This window comes from Sceloporus undulatus, chromosome 6 (genome assembly GCF_019175285.1).
Source record: "Sceloporus undulatus isolate JIND9_A2432 ecotype Alabama chromosome 6, SceUnd_v1.1, whole genome shotgun sequence".
Taxonomy (NCBI): Eukaryota; Metazoa; Chordata; class Lepidosauria; order Squamata; family Phrynosomatidae; genus Sceloporus; species Sceloporus undulatus.
The window spans coordinates 111,121,605-111,142,470 of record NC_056527.1 but is presented as its reverse complement, the minus strand read 5'-3'; the positions used below and the strand labels follow the sequence as shown (position 1 = coordinate 111,142,470).

The window sequence follows — 20,866 nt, the reverse complement described above, 5'->3', positions numbered from 1 at the left end:
CCATGAAAACTAAGTGATCTGAGCAAAGCAGACAGCAAGAAAAACATGCAAGTTTTTTCCCCCCATGGACCACTCCCTCAGACTCACATCAGTCTGTAGTGCAGAGTTAACCATAATGCCTCATTCCCTTTCTGAGTCTTTGGGTGCAGCCCAGAAACCTGCCCTGCTTACCTTGAGGATGAATTCAGGTTCGTGTTCTGCAAGACTTTTGCAAACTTGCGTCAGTGTCTGCTGCAGCTCTCCAGGAGGATTCCCAAACTTTGGTCCTTCTACCAGTGAGCAGCAGACCATGCTCAAAAGCATCAGCTTAAAAAGGGAGACAGAAAGAGTCAGAGAAAGGGAAAGGGCCTTGCAAACTGCTCACTGGGAGACCTCCTGCCCTCTGGATAAAAGCAAAATTGCAAGATTCTATACACTGGACATCACCTTCTGCTCTTAATGCTGAAAAAAGCTGCATATGCACTGCAGGATTTAATGCAGTTTAAGTGCCATAGCTCAATGTTCTGGGGTTTGTAGTTTTGTGAGACATTGATAACTCTGTCTCTGTCAGAGAGCTCTGTTTTCAGAGAAATTTGGACACCAGTCCCATTCAACCAATAGGCTATATTACTACCATCACCGCTTCTTACTTTTTGTTCTTTCACACTCTGTTCTTCACTCTCCAATGGCAATTCATCTCCTGAGAGGTCACTCTCTTCCTGCGGCACCTTCAACTTGTCTTCTGGTATTGTCAGAACATACTCCGGCATCGTGCCCTCCTTCTGACACTGCATAGGGGGAGAAAGCACACTGTCCCTTAGCCAAAGCTGAGTCTCATCTAGCACAGTCATTCCATATCATGGATGAAAATTATTTTTGAATATATATATATATATATATATATATATATATATATATATATGCTCAAATGACATGCTCAAAAGACATCAGCAAGGCTTGATGTGGAGAATCCTGGACTGGTGAGAATCTTCACAGTTCAAGACTTATTCTGCACAGTGTTTGCACATCATTCTTTACATGCAAAAAACAGAATGTGTGAATTTTGCCCAGCATAAGACACCAGTTACAACATTTTCTATGTAGAAAACAGTATATGACTTTCCGAGCAGAAAATGCTGTTTCCTGTAATGGAACAGCTTTTTTCACTGCCAAAACAAAACAAGTGCAAATTCTATGCAGACTAACACCCCAAGAAAAAACATTTTCTTCAGAGAAGATAGCATTTTCTGTATTTTCTTAGCATAAAATACCGTTTCCTGTGCATAATTCTGTACAGAGTCCGGAACTGTGAATAATCTTCAACAAATACAGAGTTTTCCAAGACTTTTTAACAGCAAGAATAAAGTTGCTAAAATAACCAATTACTTCTTTCAAGAGTGAAATTAGAAAAGAGTTACATCTCTATTCTGTATTAAAAGTGGAACTTGCAATAAAATGTTGCTGTGTGGAATTCTGCTATTTGGTGTCAATGGTTTGATATGAAGAATCAAACTTTCCCTATAGCTCCTTCAACCTGCATTTATACATAACTTGGCGAAGGGCTGTAGCAAAATGGCATAGTATGTTTTGCATGCAGAACACTGGCACCATCAATAAAAAAGAATCAGCTACCAAGAAATGAGAATCACTGGTGATTCTGTGGTTTATCATTTTTTGTGGGGTTTTTGGGTTATGTGGCCATGTTCTTGAAGAGTTTTTTCCTGTTTTGCCAGCATCTGTGGCTGGATGCCAGTCATGAAACCTTTGACTTCACATTCTGTGGTCTCACCATAAACCAAAGCAGACTGAAAGCATACCAAATGTTTTTGACAGGCCCTGTCCACCACAAAGTTGGAAGTCCTGTTTCTTCCTTCCTCTTCCATCCTTCTCTAGCTGATCAAAGTCACCAGAACTGAAATCTTTCCTCAGCACACATCTTGTTGCCAAAACGACACTTTGGCTATAGGCCATGGCTTTTACAAGTCCCCGATCCACTTGCAGCCTGACTCTTACCTGCAACTGCTCCAGCTCTCTGCTTGATTTGAGAATGTTCTCCTGAGCTTCATAACCTGGCAGCAACCCTGGGCAAGTCTGGACAACAAGATTGTCTGGAGGATCCAGTTGGAAACGGAATTGCAATCCTGAAGACTCCAAGGGGGGCAGTTTGGCAGCAGTGATGGCAATTGGACGCAACAGGTGAGCTCTAGATTCCTCCAGTCCCTGGAGAATGAAGGATGTAGAAATGGGTTGCTTCAAGAAGAGATTATCTAACATCATCATCATCATCATCATTATTATTATTATTATTATTATCATCACTACTACGTCCACCCAAAGGAATGCTGTAGAATATAGTCTTAGTCTAGGATGCAAGGTGGCTTACAAATCTAAAACAGTCCAAGTTAAGATACTATAAAACATGCAAAATACAAGTTTTAAAAAACAATTAAACAATTAAAACAATTAAAAGCATTACATTATTAAAAGAAGATAAGCATGACAATGAAAAACTTTGTGGAGTAGGTATACTGTACATCCAAATCAGCTGTTACCTAAAATGAAAATTGGTTGTGCAATACTTATTTGTTGTTATGTGTCTTTAAGTTGAGTTTGACTCTATCACAAGGTATCCTTAGCAGGATTTATTCAAAGGACATTTGCCATCAATTTCCACTGAGGCTGAGAGAGTGTGATTTGCCCAGGGTCACAAATGGGTTTCTATGACCCAGCCAGGATTTGAACCCTGGTCTCCCAGTGTCTATTCCAATGCTCAAACCACAACACCAGGCTGGCTCTCTATGGGTCAAAACACACTGCAGAAATAATCCAGTTTCACACCACTTTAACTGCCCTGGCTCGAAGCTAGGAAATTCTGGGAACTGTAGTTTTGTGAGACATTTATCCTTCTCTATCCCAGAGCTCTGGTATCACTACAAACTATAATTCCCAGGATTCCCTAGAACTGGGCCAGGACAGTTAAAGTGGTTTCAACCTGGATTATTTCTGCTGTGTTTTGGCCCTAAAACATAAGCACAGTACTTACCGGTTATATTACATACATTATTAGAGCCAACATGGTATAATGGTTTCAGTACTGGACTAGGACATTGGGAGACTGGGTTTGAATCTCTTCTCATACATGGAAATCCACTGGGTAACCTTTTGCAAATCATGGACCTTATCACATGAGGCACTTAGCACACTAGGATCATGGCCCAAATGCTTCAGAAGAGCAGAGGTGGGATTGCCGGTCGCACTTCTGAAGCATCACTGTCAACAAATTGTTTGCGGAGCAGCCATTTCTGTAATAACGGGAACGCTTCAACAACGGAAGAACAGTGAAATGCCTCAATGGCGTTTCAGAAGCACGACCGGCGATCCCACCTCTGTGCTTCTGAAGCATTTGGGCCACGATTCCAGCACGATAAGTGCCTTGTGTGGTAAGGTCCATAATCTCTCAGCCTCAAAGGAAAGTGACAGCAAACCCACTCTGAACAAATCTTGCCAAGAAAACTCCCTGACAAGTTTGCTGTAAATTAGTAACATTTTGAAGCCAGACAACAAATACACATTCACACACAAAAGAACATCATAATGTTTATTATGTATAATAATATATAGGGTTACATATTGTATTACTTTTATTATAAATTAAAACATAACGTATAAAGCAAGATGTGCCGTAATAAACATAGTACTGAAACACAGAACAATATATAATTGCAATAACAAGCAGTACTTATGGGTGCCACAAATGCAGCCTTGCCCTTACCTGGGCTGGTTTGGAGACCCAGCCAGAATGTTTGACATTCTGGAAACTCAAAGCACCAGCTGTGCCCTGGTGACCTGGCACAGGCTGGCTCTGGGTGCCGGATGAGTTCAACTTGGTTACCCATGAGGCAGAAGGAGAAATGGGACGCAGGAGTCGGGCCCGGGATTCCTCCAGACTTTGGAGAGTGAGGGAAACAGGAGAGGAAGCATGAAGTAGGGAATTCTCCATACAGAGAGCAGCAAAGGGATCTATAGACCTCTGGAAGCAAGAAGCAGAATCCTAGGATACCTGTGGGCTAGAAGGAAAAGATGAAATGTGGATGCCAGGACTCTACACAAACAGATTTAACTGTAGTACAGTAGGCCCTTCTTATCCATGGATTTTTTTATCTACGGATTCAAGTATCTATGGCATGAAAATATTCCAAAAAAGTATAAACTCCAAAAAGCAAACCTTGATTTTGCCATATGATACCAGGGGCACCATTTTGCTATGCCGTTATACATTTAACAGGACTTGATCATCCACGGATTCTGTTATACATAGGGGATCCTGGAACAAGGACCCACTGTGTATCATGCAAGTTTCAGTTCCTGGCTTGACCATGAAACCCACTGGATGCTGCAAGTTACACTCTCTCAGCCTCAGGAGAAGGCAATGGCAAACTTCCTCTGAACAAATCTTGCCAAGAAAACCCCAGGATAGGTTTGCCGTAGGGTCGCTGTTACCCATGGCGTCTCATATAAATTTTGGTATAAATGATAACCCTTAGATGACCCCTGGATAGACCCTAACAAGTCTGTCCACCATTACCAGTGAAGCGAGGAGACATGTACGCCACCCCTGGAGGGCACCTACATCATCATATCTAGGGAGTCGCATAAGAGGATTATCATAAGCCAGGAAGAGTAAATGTTTGCTTTTCCTGAGGCTCTCGCCCCCTCCTTGAGTCTGTTGTCTGAGCAGCTTAAGACCACTAAGACAATCAGACAGGGACATCCAGGTGAAAAGAAAGTAATTAAACACCTTTGTTTTGGCCAGTAAATCTCTTTGCCTCTGGCGAGATTTCGCCTATAAAAAGTCCCGATCAGCGCGCCATTTCTAAGGGTCTACTTACTCCACGTCAGTCAGACCTCTGTTTTGGTAGCCAGCACTTCTGCTCAATCCTGGTTGCGGAGCAGACATGCCCCCCACAATCCCACATCCCATTCGCTTCCCGGAAGAAGTCTACATTCTGGTACGTATCACCATTAGAAAGCCTGAAATCTTTTCCAAACTCCAACCCTGATTTTCCTGAGTCTTGTGTGTGAGAGTGATTGTATGCGCAGCGAATGTGTTTCCCCTATTTCAATAAATTAGACATCTAGTTATTAAAGTCTGTCTCAACTCTATTTATTGGGATACCCTGGTCTCTTGGTATAAAAATCGGGAGGGTGATTTCGTCAGGCTGTCATAGCCGGCCCCCTCTTGCAATATTTGAGCTAATAACAACAATAATAAAATTCCCCCTAAACGGACCCTTGACTACAGTCGCCATAAGTCGGAAACAACTTGAAAGCAAACACATACAAATATTGTGCTGCACAAAGAAGCAGCTATTTGCAAAGCTGCATCCAAGTTCAATTACAGAAATTCAAATAATTTCCATCTTTTTTAAAATTACATTTTAGGCCTCCCAGTAACCACAGTTATCTACAGATGAACTAAAAACAATAAAACAGCACATTTAACGACCAGTCCATGTCAATATCTAAAAATCTAAAATATTTATAAAAATATAAAAATTTAATATATATATATATATATATATATATATATATATATATATATTTGCATTTTTATGAATTATGTCCTGGTATCCAACTCTGGCATTTTTACCCTGAACAAATCTCTCTTAGGTTTATACAATCCTTGACAAATTTTAGAAAAATCTACACATCCAGAGACTTTTAGCTAGAGAGGATGCAATAAAAAGAGGACAGCCTCACAAGAGAATCGTAGGTAGGTTTGGTGTTTCTGTTGCATACCTTCACACTGTTTCTGACTTATGGCGAACCTAAGGTGACAATATCCTGTGGGTTTCTTGGCAAGAATTATTCAGAGGAGGTTTGCCATTGCCTTTCCCTGAGGCTGAGAGAGAGTGACTTGCTTAAAATCACCCAGTGGGTTTTCACGACTGAACCGATTCAAACCCTGGTCTCCAGAGTCGTAGTCCAACATTCAAACCACTACACCACATTGTTTCTCTAGGTAGTAAATATTTGGAACCTCAATAGCTGGGAGTCTATTTACTCCTAGGTAGATTTACTTAGAAGTAAGTAAATTCCAAGCTATTGTTGTTCCAAATATTTACTTCAAAATATTATCTACATTGTATTCCCTGTGTAGCTCCTTAATATGTTTTAAAAAAACAGAGATGCCAATCTTTTAAAATGATAGCTGAACCTTCAAGGTACAGGTCTGAAATATTCCTGAGAAGATGGGCCCATAGAGAACCCCGCCCTGCGGCCTGAGTCCATATCTAGAAGTACAGTGTTCCTCTTCGTGTCCAAAGGTCTCCTGGATAACATAGATTTGCACAATGTTGTCAAGTTCGCAGTCTTCCTCAAGCCTCCTTATTAACATCTCTATTATTATTGTTGTTATTTATATACTACTTTCCTCCACAATTGAGACACAAAACGGTTCACAAACTAAAAAGCAATACAGTTGGCCCTCGGTATCCATGGATTGTTTTACACACCGATTCAAGCACCCGCAGCTTGAAAATATTTGTAAAATATATACATTCCAAAAGCAAACTGTGTTTTTACCATTTTATATAAGGGACCCCATTTTACTATGTATTTAATGGGACATGAGCATCCATGGATTTTGGTATCCACAGGAGGTCCTGGAACTGAATCCCGGCGGATACCAAGGGCCCAATGTACAATTAAAAACATACAAAAATACTATATAGTATTAAAATAATTTATGGAAAGAATTTTAAAAAGTAAGAATCAAAGGCAGCTAACAACAAATTCAAATAATGAAGCTTGCAACAAGTATATTGTGCATTTTGGTTGACCAATAAAGGTATCACTGTTTGGTGGCTCAAGGAATACATCAATCTGAATCTCAACCAACATGCTAACTCTTGGTCCTCCAGATGTTTTGGAGTTTAGCTGGCAAAAGACCCAGGCAGCTTGGCTGATATCCAGGGATCTGGGAGTTGAAATCCAAAACACCTGGAAGAGCAAAGCTTGAGAACCACTGGTGTTACCAATTACCTGCTCTAATGCTCATTCTCTCCACACCTGAGACCTTTCAATTAGTATGGTCCATGTGGTGAAGTGGTTTGAGCATTGGAATATGATTCTGTAAGCCCACTGGGTGACCTTGAGCAAGTCACACTCTCTCAGCTGCAGAGGATGGCAATGGCAAACCCCTTTGAAGAAAGTTGGCGGGGGGAGGGGGAACTTAGGGTATCCATAAGTCAGAAATGACTTGAAGGCACACAACAACAGCAACAATTCAAGAAGAGCAACAGAAGCCACTCTTAAAGGCAAAAGGGCAAGCCAGGCTGGATTGTGTTTGCTTCTTGTTGCGGCTGGCTTGCAATCCAAATCTGAGCCATCCCTGGCACCTCCTTGCATATGAAGAACAAAAATGGAGTGCCAAGAGGAAAAGCTGGCAGAGATAACAGCAGAGATGAAATGCTTGCTTTCCTGGCTTAGTACTGAACCAAAATGACTAAGGGACTGAGGTATTTGGAAACTGAAATTATTATTATTATTATTATTATTATTATTATTATTATTATTATTATTATTATCTTATATCTCGCCTTTCTCCCAATACAGGGACTTCACGAAGGGGATCGGGAGTTTATCCTGTGACTATCCATGAAAAATCGCATAATTATGCGAAACAATTTCACACAACGTTGCACAAAACCTGCCATTAAAGTGGTCACAAAGAAGCATTAATGCACATCTTTTTACTTTCAGGATTTCAGCGACAAGGCATTTCTGATATCACTTTATTTGCGCAATTGCGTGTGATAGTCATTTGCACAATTACTCGCCATTTCCGCTTCATTTGAGGGATGCTTGAAATGCACTTTAATCTCTCTTTAATGCCGAAATTAGCCCCAGTGTGATAAACTCCTAAGGGACTGAGCTATTTGGGAACCGAAATTATTATTACTATTGTTGTTGTTGTTGTGAAGTTGAAGGATTTCATGGGCAGCATCCATAGTTTTTCATTGGTTTTGTGGGGCTATGTGGCCATGTTCTAGAAGAGTTTATTTTCTGAAGACGCCCGCCACAGATGCTGGCAAAATGTCAGGAATAAACTCTTCTAGAACGTGGCCACAGAGCCCAAAAAACCAATGAAAAATTATTATTATTATTATTATCATTTTAATATATTCCGCCTTTCTCCCAATACATGGACTTCACTGAGGCTATTGTAGTACTTTGAACATATCATGGGACAACATGGTGCATTGTACTCTTTTCCCTGTTGTTATTGTGGTGCCTCCAAGTCATTTTTTGACTTATGCTGACCCTAAGGCGAACCAAACTGATCATAGGGTTTTCTTTGCAAGTTTCTTCAGATGGGGGTTGCCATCGCCTCCCTCTGAGGCTGAGAGAGTGTGACTTGCCCAAAGCTGGGTTTTTATGCTGGAGTGAGGAACTGAATGAACCCTGCCTCCAGAGTCATAGCCCAGCATTCAAACCACTACACCATGCTTTCCCCTTCCTTACCCATTTAAATTGATTTTAATCTCTCTCTGCGTGTGTGAATCCACACTGTACAATTATAGCACTTTGATCCCACTGCCCTGGCTCCATCCTATGAAATCCTGGGATTTGTAGTCCAGGGAGGACCTTCTCTTCCCTGCCCCTGGGAACTATGCTGCGTTAGAGCTCCTTGACAAGTTCAAGCAGCTGCCAAACTCCAGCAATCTGCAAATGGAAAGCCAGGAGAATTAAAGCGGTATGAAAACAGTGCAAGTGCCTAGTGCAGATACAGCTCTCTCTCTCTCCCTCCCTCTCTCTCTCTCACATACACAACACACAACACACCTCCCAACCAGGAAGCGATTGCTTCTCTCCAGGAAACAAAAAGAAACAAATCTATTTCCTTGTTGCATTTTGTTGCTTTTAAAAAGAAAAACGATCAGGGCTTCCTGATGCCACCCAGGATGCCACTCCCTTTTCCGCTCTGCCACAAAAAGAAGCCTGGCTTATGGGGATTAGATGTCCTCGCTCCAAAGGAGAACAAGCACCCTAAAGTGCCAGCAAAATGCAAGGCAAGACCCAGAAAGGCTCCCCAATCAATGCTTCAGTTTTCATGCTGAAAAAGGGAGGGCATGTTGAGTCTCCTCCTGGGCAGAAAGTGGGTATGGAGGACACCCTGGTTTTCCCTGGAGCTTAAGTGACTTGGAAGTGAGGGACCCGGTCTACCTGATGATGCCAAGCTCTCCCTTGCAAAGCAGCTCTCAGAGGCGGAAGAGACCTCCTTGTGTCCTCCCTCCAGGACTCTGAGCCAAGAGGCGGATCTTCTGGGCCAGAGATCAAGAATGCTGGCAAGCAGAGGGATCCTTTTTAACCCTGAACTGACCAAACCACCTCTGAGGATGCCTGGCCATGAAGAGGGCTGGGGGTGTCCACACTGCAGCATTAAAACACTTTGTGTATATGGTGTGTGTGTGTGTGTGTGTTCACTGCCCTGGAGTTGGTCCCAGCTCATGGTGACCCTGTGGATGAGACATCTCCAAGACCTTCTAGCCTCCACTTCTCTTCTCAGGCCCCAGCCCTCCCTGATCCAGTCAAACTGCAGAGCGTAGTTTTGCATTGGAATTTTACTTATGCTCAGGAGTTGAAAATGATGGTACCGAAATGTATTGAGAGCAAAGGTTGCCAGGAATGATGGGATTCAGGTCATGTCAAATCCTCTGTTCTGGAATGGAAAACAATTTGGAAATGGTTTGTTGTGGGTTTTTCGGGCTCTGTGGCCATGTTCTAGAAGAGTTTATTCCTGACGTTTCTCCAGCATCTGTGGCTGGCATCTTCAGAGAAATTTGGAAATGGCTCCTAATTCAAGATGCTAGCCCAAATAAAGGAAGTCCTGCAAAGACAGATTAGAGACAGTGAAACAAAACATACAGATAACAGTTTGATCAGTGGAGACCCCACGAGGGATAGAGATGTATGTTAGGTATACTATTTGAACATCCAATGAAATGTAATGGGGTGGATATGTTTATTTTATATGTAACCAATGAAATGTGATTTGTGGGGTTTTCTAAGAACTATAAAAAGCTTGGTTCACTTTGGAATTGGGCCCCCAGAATTTGGAAGTGTTTTCCTCTGGGGATGCTGCAGCAAAAATAAACTTATGTTTCCTTTCCAAACGGCTCCTGGTCTCCCTGGTTAAAATTCTGGCTTTAAATTAATCTGCAGCAAAACCATTTGGCATGCGAATCCAATAACATCCAAAACAATGATGCCTTTATGGGGCCAACCAAAATGCACAATTACATGTTGCAAGCTTTCGAAGTCACACTGGCTTCTTCATCAGGCAAACAGGAGAAAGAAATGGAAGATTTTAGTCCTAAGCCTGCATTTTCTGTTTCTGATCTTAGTTCAGATGGTAGGGAAGGCTATCTGCAGGCTGGCGCCTCCCCCTTTTTTTGGCCATGGGAGATTTTCAAAGTCAAGGAAATGTAATGTCATGGCCAAAAAAGTATGACAGTCTCGATTCGATCATCTTGGCTTCCAGGGAGAGTTCAGGCTAAGGCAAAACTATGACGGGGTTTTCTTAGCAAGTCAGGTACAACTACAGTGTAGCAATAATGCAGTTTGACACTACACTTAAGGGCCATAGCTCCACCCTATGGAATCCTGGGATTTGTAGTTTTACAAGGACTTTAGCTTTCTCTGTCTAATAGTGTTGATGCCTCACAAAACTACACATCTCAGGATTCTGAAAGATGGAGCCAGGGTAGTTAAAGCTGTGTCAACTTGTATTAGTTCTACAGTGTTGGTCGTCTTTCTACCCACATCCATTCACTGACCCAGATGGTACTCCTGCCCTCTCAACCCCAGCATTTTTTCTGTCCCTGGGCTCTTTTTCCTCCACCCAAGTGCCCTTTCTCCTTCTACATCCACCCATGCAAGGAAGCAACATTTATGCACAGCACATTGGTTTCTTTTCCGTATCTCAGTCCCACGTGGATCTGCCTCAAGGCTTTTTGGAGAAAAGAACATATGAGATCTGACTCCAGCTTCCTTGTCGCTGGTTTGGGAAGCATTGCCATCTAGTGGTTGAAGATGGCACTGCAGGCTACAGACAGATTAAAATCAACTTTAATTTATCTATTTTAAAAACCAAATATCCCCAAGGTGCTCACTTCTAGTATCCTTTGCTTACCAAATATCAGCTGTCATGCTCTTGGGTCTGCGGCAGAGATAGAAAGATGTCAAGAAACAAACAACTACTCTTTTATTAGCATATTAAATAAATAAATAAAGCATATAAATAAATACATGAAATCTAGAGCAGTGTAAATGCAGATGTTCAGGGAATGTGGCCATTTGATTTCTGCTCTCACTCAGGGCTGGCCCTGGTATATCCTTAAACTTAATACCTCAAGCTTCAGCCACAGTTGTCCAGAGCATGCAGTTGAAAGAATAAATACTACATCTACCAAGTGAGGGGGAAAAATCTGTCTGGAAATTAAATTGCAGTGAACAGGAAAAAGGAAATTTCCAACTGTCTCAGTTTGGCAAGGACAGTCCCAATTATTCCACTGTCCTCCCACTTTTTCAGCTGCTTTTAAAATGTCCCAGTTCCTCTCACCTCCTCCCTCTTTGTTTTCAGCTTGCTTCCATTGCTGCAAACTGAGTTTAAAGTGCTAAAAGGGGGTTGCCCTCAGTTAACTCAGGAGGAAAGAGAGGCAAGAAGGAGGGTAGGAATTTTGGCCTTCCCAGTAGGCTCAGGCAAAATCAAACTGCTGCAGCCTTTCCTAGCTTGTGTGTTGTTCATTACTAACCTTCTGCCATCATGACCACTCTCTGATGGTGCTTGTCCATGTGTCCCTATTTTCATCTGTGAAATTTTGGGGGATGTGGAATTTTACTTCTATTACAGAAGGGTGGGGGAACCATCAAACTCCAGATGTATTGGACAACAGCTTTCCAAATCCCTTACTGTTAGCCACCACAGCTGGGACTTCTGAGATCTGAGGTTCAAGGCATCAAGATATTTATAAAGGGACACATACCTAGAGTGTGGTAAAGCTGGAGAAGTTTAGTCAGTGTGTGGAAGTGGAGACTCTGTAGAAGGATCCACAGGGATTTCCAAGCTGGGGGCATCTAAAGGTGAAGCCTGTTTTCCCCTCAAGGTAGCGGGGACTTCTAAAATGCAGGCCCTGAGGTCAGCATAAGCCTTGGGCAGTGTCCCAACATTGACCCAACGGTTGTGAGTGGGGTTATAGCAGTGAATCAGGTGACTATCGCGATAGGTGTTGTGGCTGTAGCCCCCCAAGATGTAGAGCTCCCCTTGAAGGACAGCGGAGGCAGCAATGACATGTGCCTGAGGCAGAGGACTAAGGGCTACCCATACATCAAGGCTGGGGTTGTATGCTTCACAGGCCAGTTGATCAGCATAACCCCCATGGCCATCCCGCCAATGCAAGCCACCTGCCACATATAGCTTCCCATCCAGCACTTCCATAGCATGTCCTGCCCGTTCCTCCCTCATGGCGGCTAGTAAGATGGGAGGTGCACCTGGGCGATACTGGAGCAGGGTGGAGTGGCAACGGCACGAGCCATCACTACCCCCTGAGACATAGATGGAGCCGTCTAGGACGCAAGCTGCATGACCACAGAGCGAAGCAGGCAGAGGTTCACATGGCCTGGAGTGAAAGAGGAAAGAAGAAGATGGGGAGAACTTGGAGAGATGCAGAAAAAACAGAAGTTGATGAGGAACATAAACAGAGGTTCAAAAACATACTCCCCTTTTAGACTGTATGTAATCACCCCACCAACTCCACATACAAGATCATAATCTGGGTGATTTGAGCAGGTCCCAAGGATCACATGTGGCCTACAGGCTGCACTTTGCCTACACTGGTCCAGCTTGTGCCAGAAGACCTTTAGTGTGGAAAAGCCCCCTCCCAAAACAACTGGTTCAATTGTTAAACCATACAGTTGGCCCTCGGTATCCGCAGGGGTTCTGTTCTGGACCCCCTGCAGAAACCAAAATCTGTGGATGCTCAAGCCCACGTTGTTTCCAACGGTGATGCGTGCACGCAGCTGCACTGCCATTAAGGACTCTCATCCCGTGGGGATGGGTGCATGCTGCCACACTACCATTGGGAACAATGGAACTTAATGGCAGTGCAGCTGCATGGCCATGCTATTATAGGACAATGGGGGCTGTCCCAAATGGTAGAGCAGCCATGTACGCACAACACCACTGGTGACAATGCGAGCTTGTCATCCACCAATGCTTGAATCCATGGATGGCAAGTCCGCGGATACTGAGGGCCAACTGTACTTTGTTTCAAGACATTTTTATTTATTTATTTATTTCTCCTGATATTCAACCAAAATCCTGTAATGTAAGCCCATACAGTTATCCCTCCATATTTGTGGCTTGGACCTTTGTAGATTTGATTATTCATGGCTTTGATTAATATGTTCTCTCTAGGAACCTCTGCAAAAATGATTCTATGGTCAAAGTCTGTCAGAAGAAGTCACACTGGAAGACCTAGATATTCCTAAAGAGAACACTTCTCTAGGCATTTGCAGGGCCTCCAGGACAGCAGTTCATCACAGAATTGTGCTGGAAGACTTAGAGATTCCTAGAAAGGTGTTCTTTCAGGTGTTTTGTGTTTTTTTATTTGCGGATTTTCCATTTTCATGGGGGTGCTCCACTCCTAACCCCAGCAAACGTTGAGGGCCTGTTGTAGTTCTCATCTTGCCTTCTGGGACATTTTAGTCTTGACTCTCTTGTTTATGACAATCCTCCAAGGATTTAACATTGCCATCATCCTTTTCTCTCCTTCATTCCGCTCCCCTCCTGGTTAAACAACTGCTGTTCCTTCATCCTACCCTGACCACCTTCACTAACTTCCTATGAAATGGTTCCGATTTGTACACATCCTTCCTAAAGTGTGGTGCCCAGAGCTAGTAGTCCAAACCAGTTCTGACAAAGCCCTAGTCCCTCACCTCCAAGCATTGGTCTTGGGCTCATAGCACTCCACCGAATCCAGGCAATAGGCATCATTGGAGCTGCCTCCTAGCGCATAGAATAAACCGTCCAAGAAGACAGCTGGGAAATAACTCCGGCGGCTTGTCATGTCAGCCAACTGCTCCCAACGCTGGCAAAGAGGATCGAACCTGTGACAGGGGAGGTTCAAGGAACATGGCATCAGTTGGATGGCACGTGGGGGGCAAGAACTCTGTTCTCATTTCCAAATCAAATAAAAATACCCCTCAGTATGAAAGCTACCTTTCCCATCCTTTTATATTCTTCTCAGTAGGCTTAACTGGTCCACCAGCTCATGGCTCATGAACCTCTAGACCAGAGGTGGTTCCATGGGGGACCTCAGGGCCATTTTTGTGGCCTCTTCCCCACCCCTAGGATTTTGATTTTTTATTTTATTTTATTTTTTGTCCTCAAATGTCCGCTGGGGCCAGGAGGGCATTTGCTACTCTACTCGACTCTAAGGTTTCTACTTTGCCTAAAACAGCTCAAGAGTTTCTTAAAACAAGGTAAAAATGACTTCTACATTTCCTAGAGGGTGTCTGGAGGCATTTGGAGCAAATAAAATTGCATTTGTTGAGGTCTCCTTGTGGGCTAAAGTTCTCCCCAGCCTCCCACAGCTACCCACTCCTGTTCTAGACCATCCAAATGTAAACCTCTAATGATTGACAGATTTATAGATATAGATATATTTATAGATATAGTCATAGAATTCTAGAAGGGCAAGGCACTCTGTATGTCATTCTGGCTGCATCCACACTACAGAAAGAATCCATTTTAATACCATTTGAACTTCCATGGCTCAGTGCTATGGAATTCTGGGAACTGTAGTTTGTTTTGGCACCAGAGCTCTCTGACAGAGGAGGCTAAATGTTTCAGAAGACTACAATTCCCAGAATTTCATAGCATTGGGCAGTTTAAGTGGTGTCAAACTGGATTATTTTGCAGTGCAGATGCAGCCTCTATCAGGTCACTGTATTGCTGATAACTTGCATATGAGACACTGAAATAGACCGGGGCAGGCAAGGTCTACTAGATCTGTTCCGGGAGTCCATTTGTGAGAAGAATGAGAAGCAATGGATACTCCCAAGGCTTCTCAGTCCCTCCCAGCCCAGTCTTCTGAATGGCCAAAGAGGCCTATATAAATTCCAGAGCTCAGCTCAGCTCCAGCTAGACTTGACTGCTGAGTGTCAAGATGTTGTGTCTGACACTTGCTTGGTGTGCCTTTGGGCCTTTCCAGTTTCTGACTGCTCATAACCTTGGGAGAGGCTTTCCTAAACAGTGGCCTCCTTCCAGCATACACAACAATTGTAATCATCTCCAAGTAAATTACTGCCTGCAGACAGGACTTTTAGTTACTAGGCTTGTTGAAGTCTCCCTTATTTGAAATGCTTGGGACCAGAAGTGTTTTCGATTTTGGATTTTTTCCGATTTTAGAATCCAGTTGGCCCTCCATGTTTGTGGTGTTGACTTTTGCAGATTTGATTGTGGGTTTTATTAATATGTTCTCTAGTCCTCCAGTGCTTTCCCACTGGACGTTGACCCTAGAGTTGTGCTGGAGAACCTAGAAGTTCCTAGAGAAAACACTTCTCAAGGCATGATTCTGAGCTCAGCCTCTGGCAGATGTTGACCACAGAGTTGCACTGGAGGACCTAGAGATTCCTAGAGAGGTGTTCTCTTAGATAAAAAGAACAGTGGTTTTTTTATTTGTGGTTTTTCCATATTCACAGGGGTCCTTCACCCCTAACCCCAACATATGTGGAGGGCCCACTGTATTTGCATATGAGATATCTTGGAAGTGGGGCCTAAGTCTAAATATGAAATTCATTTATGTTTCACATACACCTTATACACATAGCCTGAAGCTAATTTTATACATAATATTTTTAAATAATTTTGTGCATGAAACAAAGTTTGTGTACACTGAACCATCGGAAAGCAAAGGCGTCAACTATCGCAGTGGCCCATGTGGATAATTTTGGGTTTTGGAATATTTTGAAATTTGGAATTCCGGATCAGAGAGACTCAACCTGTAACTGATAGTAACAGTTTTATCTCTAGCATCCTTTGCTACTGCCTCTACAGAATGGGTTTCCACCCCTCCCACAATTCAAATGGTAAGATACCCATCTTACTTGTACACTGAGCACATGGTGTCCCTGACACCATAGTAATGCTTCCCCCCAAAGATGTACATCATATTGTCCTTGACAGCCACAGCATGTCGGAAGCGTGGCCCTTCTGGAAGCTCCCCAAGACTCCGCCATTCAACTTGCTTGACCAATCCAATGCCACTCAGGAAACGGTGGGAGAACCAAACATCCCCACTGGGGTTGCGAGTGGCCATGTTCTTGGCTAGAGTGTCTCCTCCACTGATGACAATCACTTTCTCTGGATACCTCACCCGGCAAGGGAGTTGTTCCATCTTTGAGGGACCTGGTGGCAGGCTGGCTAAAGATTCAACCATGAGGTTGTAGAAGCGACCTGGAGAGGCCATCATCTCTTCTGCTCGCACCTGCTTGAACTCACGAGTGGACATCAAAGGGAATCTAATGCAGCGCATGACTCTCTCCGCACGGTCCATCCGTCCTTCCCGGTCTGCATCCAGCCAACGGACGGCTCCTTTAAAGGCTTCTAGTTCATTGAGGATGTAGAGGGCATCAGAACTGAGGAAGTACACCAGCTGGTCGACGGGAAGGTCCAAAAATTTGGGCGTTTCCATGACAAGAGCAAAGTTCCACAATACAAAGTTCTCTGCAGTGCTTTCCAGATCATCTAGGCCAAAGGCACGAGCAAAAGACAAGACATCCAAACTAGATTCAGGGCTCAGCTTTTGATGGAAGAAATCCAGGCAGAGTTCCAAGATGCCTGAAACCTGGTACTGTAGAGCAGCTTGAGCAGCATCAAAGAGATGATCCCATCCACCAACCAAAACTCCTGAGTATGCAAAAGAGATGACTATGCCCAGATCAGCTGAGGTAAAGCGGGTACAGAGAGGAGCGTCCCCCTGACGAGATTCCCTCATGCCACTGGTGAACATGCCATGGAAGAACTCACAGCCACAAGCCAAGGCCACACGGTGAACTGGAAGAAGGGAAGATGAGATCAGGTGATTCAATGCCCATCACTCAGACCCCCAACCCAAACCCAAACCCACCATCATTTAACAGATGAAAGCCAGGACATGTGAGGCCAAAGACGGTGGTCAAGATGGCAAAAGTCATTAATAAGGAAGAACGAACAGGCTAGGAGAGGCTGCAGCAATTTGCTTTTGCCCTGGGTCTACTGGGAAGGGCAAGATTCCCACCACCACCTCCCCCATTTGCTGAGTTAACTGACTTTTGCACTTTGAACTCAGTGTGCAGCAACTGAAATAATCTGAGGACAAAGGGAGAAAGTGAGAGGAGGCAAGAGAAACTGGGACATTTAAAAAGAAGCTGGGGAAAAAAATAGGATGAAGGATTAATAGGGACTGTCCCTGCACAGAACCCATTCTCTTTGTATTTTGAGCTCCACCTTAGCCTTGTTCACCTCGGAAGGTTTCTTGCTCAGCTTTAAGCTCCAGGTCCCAGCCGATGCCTTCTTTGTAAAGCTCTTCCAGGCTCCGTAGTGTCTCCCATTTCTCTTCTTCTGGGCTCAACCTGTCCTCTGTTTCTGTCCCAATCAATACAGTCTTGCAAATGTCGGCCACACGTGGGACACCCAGTGCCTCAGCTGCATCTAAGACCTCATCAGCAACCTCAGGAGTGGCCTGTAACTCCCCAGTGTAGGCAAAATTAAAAATGGCCTCCCAGCCCCGTGGTGTGATCACGCCATCCAGCTCCATCACACTTTGCTCCCCACATTCTAAACGCTGCCGGAAGATGGAGCTCACAGCGGCAAGGAGGGGACCATGGGCTTCATAGTTCCTTAGGCCAAGGGACACAGTCATGTCCACAAGATGGTGCTGGTCTCTCAGCTGCAAAGCCACAGCAAAGAAACCTTCCACATGGCCCTCATTCCTCAGGTTCCACTGCTGTTCAGCTGCAGCATCCTCTGGAGGACTGTCAGGGCATGACATTGCCTCCTGAAAAGGAGATCACCTGTAGGAAAAGACAACTGGGAGACAAAGAGAGAGGAAGGAATGTGGTAGGACTGGAGACTGAGATGCATGAAACACACTCTCCACCGAAAGCACTGCACAACACAGAGCAATTGGTTGCAAAGTGATTGTATATTCATGCCAACAGATTGCTTTCTCATTGTCAACAATAATGTTGGAATGTTCCAAAAATGTAAGATGTCAGGTGTGCAGAAGCCCAGAACGAGCTACAAATAATCAATGCAGATCCCCTACCCCAGGGCTTGGCAAAATATAGTTTTGAGGGCCACATGCAGCCTCCAAGGATGTTTTTGCAGACTCCAACCAATCCAGACTCTTTGGGCCACTTTTTACTAGCCGAAAGAAAATGATCTCCTTCTCCTGAAAGGCTTATAAATTGATTGCAATCCCATTCCTAGTGTTTAACATACCCCCCACCCACTTTTCACAACCAAAAGCAGACTTCCAACTATGCGAAGGAGGCATTTTGCTTTAAAATGGGTGACCATAGTTAGCCTGAATGTTGCCCTTGAACCCCATTGTTGTGGTCATTGAAGCCCCTATGGCAACCCTGAAAATCTCATATACCCTTTTTCACATTGGTGAAGCAAGTTGTTGTAATTTTTTTACCATGTCAGTTTTCAGGCATATCACCACCACCATCCTGCCTTTCTTTCAATAGTGAGAATCAAAGCAGCTAACCACATATTTAAAAACAATATGGATTAAAATCTAGAGAAAAACTAAAACAAATGCTTTAAAACTATTAAACAATGTACAAAGATAAAAACATTAAAATTAATTAAAAGACTGTGTGTGTGTAGGTTTGCTTACATCACACACACCCCAGAGTAAGCCCAAACCTCACAACTCCTCCCCAAAAGCAAAGGAATAATTCAAAATGGCAACCAGAACTGACATGATATAATTTCTACAGTGCCAAAATGAGGTGTGGGGAGGGAAGTAATAACTTCCAGTCCCTCTGCAGTTGCATGCTCCTGCTATAAGAGTTTCCTCTATTTCCTCCTCTAGATTTGTAGGAGTGCAGCTTCACCATCCTTTATCTATACTGGCTAAGGCTGATGGGAGTTGCACTCTAAAAACATCTGAGATTCACATGTTCCCATCCCTGCTTTTTAAAAATAATGCACAATAGATGCCTATCTATGTATGTCTCTGAAGCAGCAAATGTTAAGTGTGCTACATTTGTGTAATGTGTGGTTGCGACTGAAATCAAGAGATGAATGGCAACTATACAAGAACTTGCTTTACAGGGGAGTAGCAGCGACTGTGAATGGCCAGTGAGGTACAGTGGTTTGAGTGTTAGAGTATGACTTTGGAGACCGGGTTTCAAATTCCCATTTAGCCATAGAAACCCCCTGGGTGACCTTGAGCAAGTCACAATCTCTTGGCCTTAGATGAAGGCAAAGGCAAACCCCATCTGAACAAATTTTGCCAAGAAAATCCCATTATAGGTGTGCCCTAGGGTCGCCATAAATTGGAAATGACTTGAAAGCACCCAACAACAACAGTGACAGTAACATTCTGAGGCAGGTGGGAATCAGGGCACCAGCCACATACTATTGGATTCTAACTCCCAGAAACCCTAGCCCACATCAGCAATGTTGAGGAATGCTGGGAGCTGCAGTCCAACACGATCTGAAATGTTATGCAGTTCCCTGCTCCTGTTCAAAGAGATGTTTGATATTTGTGGTATGATTTCCTCCACCCATGTCCTTAAGCATAGCTGTGCGACTAATGTATACTGTACATTAGTACTCTTGTGTCTTTATGACTCAGTCTATGACGAAGCCTGGGCTTCTATTTGTGGGATATGTTTACACACTGTGTGGCTTTTAACAGGCCATCGGAGCATATGTTATACATTTTATGCAGGGATGTAGCTATGATCTATATGTATGTCAGATCAAAGCATCATGGGCATTTAAATCCCATATAATAAAACCCCCTCCCGTGTGGATCCACCCTTTAAGGAATCTTCTAATGCAGCTCGGCTGTTTCATACCCTATTGGGGATCCCCATCCCAATCCTCTCACCTTTGAGGCCTGCTCTGTCTAGGACTTTTTTGGGCCTGTGCAATAGCCGTAGCTGCAAGTGCATGACCGCTAGGGAATGTTGGCCAATGGCCCAGGCAACAGCTTGTAAAGTTAATTATAGTCAGCAGGACCAAGTTATCAAAGAAGGACAGGATAGGCAGAGGAGCGCAGAATCAAAGCCAGAAGTACCCACTCCAGAAAAACCAAATAATTATGGTCTACTTCTCAGAGGTGCTGACTGGGAAGTTCATGTGAAATCCATTTTTCAGATGGGCTGCTACAGATCCCATTTCGTGGCTCAGGCAACTGAATATTCCTGCATCTTTACATAACTGTAAATTTAAAAAATCCTTGTGTATGTTACAGCAACCCTAAGGCAACCCTAGCATAGGGTTTTCTTGGCAAAATTGGTTCAGTGGAGGTTTGCCATTGCCTTCCCCTGGGGCTGAGAGCCAGTGACTTGTCCAAGGTCATCCAATGGGTTTCATGGCCAAGGTGGAAATCGAACCCTGGTCTCCAGAGTCATAGTCCAACACTTAAAGCACTATACCACATTATACGTGGTTGGTACTTAATACATAAAGCTTAATGGCATCACCAGGAGATGTCCCTAGGTCTCAGGTTTTGGCTTGGAAACCTCAAAGCCTGGGATGATCCTGAACTAGTGGCAACCATATGCAGGAGCTTGGGACCACCTAGCAAGTACTGGC

General features: G+C 43.8%; 2 protein-coding genes across 6 annotated transcripts in view; both read right to left on the bottom strand.

Annotated features, from left to right (window-relative positions):
* TEP1 (telomerase associated protein 1) overlaps window positions 1-9,284 on the bottom strand; it is a 55,911-nt gene extending 46,627 nt beyond the window's left edge. For 2 of the 4 annotated variants that reach the window (XM_042476012.1, XM_042476015.1), the window contains exons 1-6: window positions 9,208-9,259; window positions 8,827-8,855; window positions 3,752-4,046; window positions 1,993-2,199; window positions 630-767; window positions 172-306 (exon numbers count right to left, since the gene is read on the bottom strand). In XM_042476012.1, the coding sequence (XP_042331946.1) occupies window positions 172-306; window positions 630-767; window positions 1,993-2,199; window positions 3,752-3,979 (708 nt within the window). In that variant the 5' untranslated portion in view covers window positions 3,980-4,046; window positions 8,827-8,855; window positions 9,208-9,259. Of the gene's footprint in view, window positions 1-171; window positions 307-629; window positions 768-1,992; window positions 2,200-3,751; window positions 4,047-8,826; window positions 8,856-9,207 lie in introns of all 4 variants that reach the window. The other 2 variants (XR_006104722.1, XM_042476014.1) reach the window with 2 other exon arrangements.
* A 1,948-nt stretch (window positions 9,285-11,232) lies between these two features.
* On the bottom strand, window positions 11,233-20,215 carry KLHL33 (kelch like family member 33). 2 transcript variants are annotated; one of them, XM_042476017.1, is made up of 5 exons: window positions 20,157-20,215; window positions 17,549-18,115; window positions 16,153-17,101; window positions 13,981-14,151; window positions 11,233-12,662 (listed from the first exon to the last, which is right to left on the bottom strand). In XM_042476017.1, exons 2-5 carry the CDS (start codon window positions 18,075-18,077, stop codon window positions 12,056-12,058), a joined length of 2,256 nt encoding a protein of 751 aa, XP_042331951.1. In that variant the 5' UTR covers window positions 18,078-18,115; window positions 20,157-20,215; the 3' UTR covers window positions 11,233-12,055. The 2 variants fall into 2 exon arrangements, with proteins under 2 accessions (XP_042331951.1, XP_042331952.1); XM_042476018.1 differs by lacking the exon at window positions 13,981-14,151.
* Window positions 20,216-20,866: the final 651 nt, after the last annotated feature.

Excerpts from the sequence above, each read along its gene's own strand:
- KLHL33 (XM_042476017.1), bottom strand. The coding sequence starts at position 18,077 with ATGTCATGCCCTGACAGTCCTCCAGAGGATGCTGCAGCTGAACAGCAG. Across the intron at positions 17,102-17,548 it reads TGAGCAAGAAACCTTCCGAG|TTCACCGTGTGGCCTTGGCT; the intron begins GTGAACAAGGCT and ends CCCTTCTTCCAG. Across the intron at positions 12,663-13,980 it reads CCCAAGACCAATGCTTGGAG|GCCATGTGAACCTCTGCCTG; the intron begins GTGAGGGACTAG and ends CTTTCACTCCAG.